The sequence below is a fragment of the Saccostrea cucullata genome, unplaced genomic scaffold (genome assembly GCF_032062105.1).
Source record: "Saccostrea cucullata isolate Sc308-1 unplaced genomic scaffold, CSIRO_AGI_Scuc_v1 ctg986, whole genome shotgun sequence".
Classification (NCBI taxonomy): domain Eukaryota; kingdom Metazoa; phylum Mollusca; class Bivalvia; order Ostreida; family Ostreidae; genus Saccostrea; species Saccostrea cuccullata.
In genome coordinates, this window is record NW_026926243.1 from 154,884 (window position 1) to 159,765 (window position 4,882).

The window sequence follows — 4,882 nt, forward strand, 5'->3', positions numbered from 1 at the left end:
TTTTTTTTAGATATGGTATCTTAAACTGTCAACTATCATTTGGCAAAGAAAAAATTCATACATTTTAGTTTTAAAATTTTATCATTTTTGTATATCTTTATATGGCGCTCTTCTTTTCAAGGAGATCAAAATAGTCTGAAAATGGCTGCCACACCCCAGCCTCGTTTAACGACTCATAAAATTGCCAAAAATCCATACACCATACAAAAATGACATGTACACTATACATGTATAATATATACTAGTATATATTTACATCTTTGTCAAATAATTTTGAAAGCAAGATTGCAATGACTAATTAAGGGATCTAGACATAAGTCATTTAAGATCTCGCAAGGTATATTCTCTAGCATTGATTATATATCAACACATTGTCACAGGCATCGATAGATTGATTTGTAATGAAGAAGATGTTTCTCAGTCGTGGATTGAAGCACAGTTTAACAGGGTATTTCACTTTCTCTATAATGGTCTGCTGTTTGGTTAATTTCTCCACGAGACGAACAACCAGACTGGCTCCATTGCTGCAGATGTACACATTGCCATCAATATCCACTTCCACCCCAGCGGCGCCTTTTAGGTTCACTTCGTCTTGGAGGACCAGTTCCATGGTTTGATCAGGGTTGACAACCAGTAGCATGTGTTGTCGGATATCTGTTACGAAGAATCGTCCCTTTTCGTCCGGACGTGATGAAATGTAATACGGTCCTTTCAACTTGTTGATTCCGGTTTTATCTCCGTGAAGAATCTTCGAGATTTTTCCTCGCTTGTCGATGAATTTTATGGCCGCTTTGAATTTGCCCATTTCAGAGAAAGTAACGATGAATCCGTCCTTATGGAAGGCGATTCCTCTACAGGCCCCGTAAGTTTCAAAGTATCTGACGGGAGCAATACTTTCCCGGACTCGGTAAATTCTCACCTTCTTCCGGTGTGGAAAGGTTACAGCAATGTGATCTCCGTCAATGCTGGTCATGTCCCATGGAGCATCGAACTTAACGTCTCCACAGCTAAGACTATGCTTGAATTTTCCATCCTGGCTGAAGAGTTTAAGGCTTCCATTTTCGTTGTCAGCAAGAACGATGTTTCCGTTCTCCATGTAGACTGCTCCAGTAAAATTACAAACCTTTTGATCAGATGAGATACTTCCACTAAACTGAGACAGCTTCTCAACAGCACTATCAGACAAGGACTTATGCTTCGGAGGGTCTGCCACTTTTATCTTGTTGTCATGCGCGGTAAGATGACCGACTACTTTGCCCGCCAACGCTTTTTCCTCAAAATCAGGAGAAAAAGTGTAATTGTAAGATCTCTGTTTGTTAGCGTTTTTATCAGACACAAATTCTCTTTCCGTGCACGTCTTCAATTCAGCAGCAGCAGGGGCATGAAAAAGTATGTGACCTTTGATGTTTCTCTTGATACTTGAATCAAGTTTCTCTTTTCTGTCAATCAAACTGTTCATCATTTTTCTGTAACGTGCAATTTGTTCATCCAGCAGATCCATTTCTCCTTGATGGACTTTTTCTATTTGCTGCACTGCTTTGGTTTCCAAGGTGTCCAAAGCCATCTTAAATTCTTTTACTTTTGCTGCTACCTTTTCTGTAGCTTGCCTTTTCTCTTTCATCAGTTTCTTCTTATTTTCACCTTTAAACTGTATGACAGAGTCTGCGTACTGAGCACATTCTTCTACTTCATCGAGCAAATTATTGAGATTTATTCCAAGGTCCTTTTCTACTTCCACTTCGTCTACATGCTTTACGTTTCTACATTTTCGATGATCTAATGCAACGCAAGTCACGCACACCAGGCATGCGTGATCTACGCAAAACAAATCCAATTCTTTCTCAGAATGGAAGGAACACGTGGTTGTGCTTTCTTCATCGAATACATGTTCAGGTTTTAATGAAAATATGTCAACAATCTCATGATCTTTCAGAAGTTTCATGCTTTTATGCTGATCGATGCAGAATGCACACAATCCTTCCTGGCAGTTGACACACCAGTGAGACGCGGCCTTGAGCGACTCCCCTTTACCTTGACATGGTTCACAAAATCTCACCTGAAAAGTTTTGTCCAGAAAAGAAGAGAATGGTCGTTCGGAAATCTGCAGTTTTGGTTGGTGTACAATACTGCGAGCACTTTGGGAAGCAGGCAAGCCGGTAGATGATCGCGGGCTTAATTTCGCAATCGTTTGAGTCTGAGATGAGTTTAAAAGGTCGTTGTAAGACGACGAATACTGCTTGGACCTTTGAGAGAGAGGTGTTGGAGAAAGGATATCATCGATGAGTGGAATGGCTTCCCTACAGACTGGACACGGTACCTCGATGTTTGGAAGTTTCCCGTTTTGAGAAAATCCGGTGACGTAAGATTTAATGCAGGATTCACAGAAAATGTGAGAGCAAGGTAGCGTACTAGGGTTTTTGAGACCCTCGTCACACAAGGGGCATAACAACAGCGAGTCTCTTCTAGAATCGCTGAAGAGAGAAGACGCCATTGCGAAAAATTTACAGGACGTCGCTAACTATATACAGGGAAATATTATTTGTGGTTATTTATTTAAGTTCAAAACTTACACAGAAAGGATTTTAATTCACAAAGGCAAATGAGGTGTTGGTGCGTTTCGATGATTTCTTTTTCTTTTTGTTTAAATGTGTATTGATAAAAATCAAGAATAAAAGAGATTTAAAAGACTGTTTTTCAGTGAGAATTTTACTGTCGTTTGTTTTAAAGAGAAGATTTAACAGATTTATACCCATTAAAATGCACCTTCAGGCATTGAAATCCAATTATGGTTTAAGTGGAATATGAAAAAAAAATCATGACGTAATTATCAATAAGAGAAATACGTTAAATGACAGGAAATATGTTGTTTTTGAAGGAAGTCGCTGCTCGTGAGCAATTTTAGGATTAGTCAATCTGTATTTGACAACAATTTAATGTAAACCATCTATCGTCTTTAATGTTGTTATAACCCGTGACTTATGGTAATGCACAATTGACTTAAGGTCGACACCCGCTTTATGTAATTGTCAAAATGTTTGGAAACTTGCAGCTGTCCAGCAATAAACGAGCATTAATTTTCTATGTTCAGAACCCCCTTAAAATTTAGACTTCAATAACTAAACTGCTGTTTCAGACCAATTTATCAAAGATGCGTAACGTACACGGCATATTATCCTCTGTTCATTACAAATAGGTGCAATTAAATTCACAAGAATAAATGAAATAATAATTAAATAGTTAGCAAGAGTGCTATAGGAGACCATATTTTCATTCACGTAATCGAATATTTCAATCTTGCCTAGATTATACTCATGGGGTAAACGCGCATGTTAACATTAGCGACATACTGAGCAAAAATTTAGAAAAGTATCTTTCTTCAACAGTTTCTTGAACGTTTATTTTTGATCTCCAAAGTTGTACATCTTTCATTATAAAACTTATTATGTATACTACAAACAAATTGTATGAAAAAATTAACTACAAATCCATCTTCAAATGAATTTGTAATCCGAAAAACGTATGAAACTGTTTGGTAAGCTTGTTGCAAGATTCTTTAAATAATTTAATTTTAACATTTGACCGAACCCTGGGTACATTAAAGATGTTATATTTTATTTTGAATTATTTTTACGCAAGAGTACTTGAAATTTGTTATTGAAAATAAATTAAGGAATGAGAATTAAAGAAGTGAAATAGTTTTTTCTTCATAAGAGGCGTATGGTTTTATTGCAGATAACAATTAAGAAACTATTTGATATCTGAAGCAAACTGAAATAGCCAGGTCCCATGTAAATGAATAACCACTTAAAAAGTACAAAGAATCATCTCTCCGGACATGATATTAACAACCCACGGGATGCTGGTGCCCAAATCAGAAATGTCCCTCTTGAATTATTAAACTTCAAAAGATTAAAACGACGGATTAACAGTACGGGACGTCCTAACCGCATGTAATTTGGCGAGAGGGCACCTAACGTTACTTCTGAATTTCTACGAGACCTTGTTTTTATGCATTACTTATCAAAAGAGTAATTTTCGGTAAGTAGTTGCATCATAAGTTTTTATCAATGGAAATTTTTTTTATGATTTGAATGAAAACCACATAATTGAGCTGTCAATCCTTGCTTGTAGAATAAGGAACAATTTATCTCTAAAATCTGGCGTTCTCGAGATATTTACAGACGATGGCTAATAAAGATATACGGAATTCAAAATAATCCTCATTTAAAACAACAAAAACTCGCGAAATTAATCATATCAGAAAATTGTTTACACAGTTTTCCCCACTAAATGGTCATTTCAATGATAATCAGTTGGCCGTCTGTGGAAATCATTGGCAATTTATTCAAGTTGGACCAGAGAACATAATGCAACTTAGAGAAGTGTTATGACATCTTCATCTACGCGGAAAATCATCTTGATCCCCGTAATGCCAACATTAAAAGACCATTATTGTGATACGAATTATACGCTCATCTATCGTATAATTAATCACAAAAGTTACAACAAATTATAGAGATAGAAGTTTTCTCATTAACTCTCCTCAATCTGATTGTCATTTTCCAATTAATTCGGAGGATATGACGAATTTTCCCTTTCGTCACTTTGCAACTTTGGTCAATGTACAAAACCTCTCATTAGATTCCTTTAGAGAACAAGAAAAGAGACGATTTGTTTAACGATAAGGAAGCAACTGTCGTTGTTTATATGATAATAAAATTATGAACTTCGTTCTGGATATTAAATTTATTTGGGTTTTAATATTTATCTCAGCAGACTTAGACGTTATTTCAGCGTCTTTGCTCGTCTTAGTGTCGGGATAAGAAAAGATCAAGCGACTTTACAGCACCGTATTTTGATATCAAATACAACATTGCCGCAG

General features: G+C 36.4%; 1 protein-coding gene across 1 annotated transcript; it reads right to left on the bottom strand.

Moving 5' to 3' along the window:
* Positions 1–343: 343 nt before the first annotated feature.
* LOC134271203 (E3 ubiquitin-protein ligase Midline-1-like) lies at positions 344–2,607 on the bottom strand. Its single transcript, XM_062753449.1, has one exon. The coding sequence runs from the start codon at positions 2,489–2,491 to the stop codon at positions 347–349; it is 2,145 nt and encodes a 714-aa protein (XP_062609433.1). The 5' UTR covers positions 2,492–2,607; the 3' UTR covers positions 344–346.
* Between the last annotated feature and the right edge of the window lie 2,275 nt (positions 2,608–4,882).

What these genes read in the sequence shown, in the direction of transcription:
- LOC134271203 (XM_062753449.1), bottom strand. Translation starts at nt 2,491, where the DNA reads ATGGCGTCTTCTCTCTTCAGCGATTCTAGAAGAGACTCGCTGTTGTTA.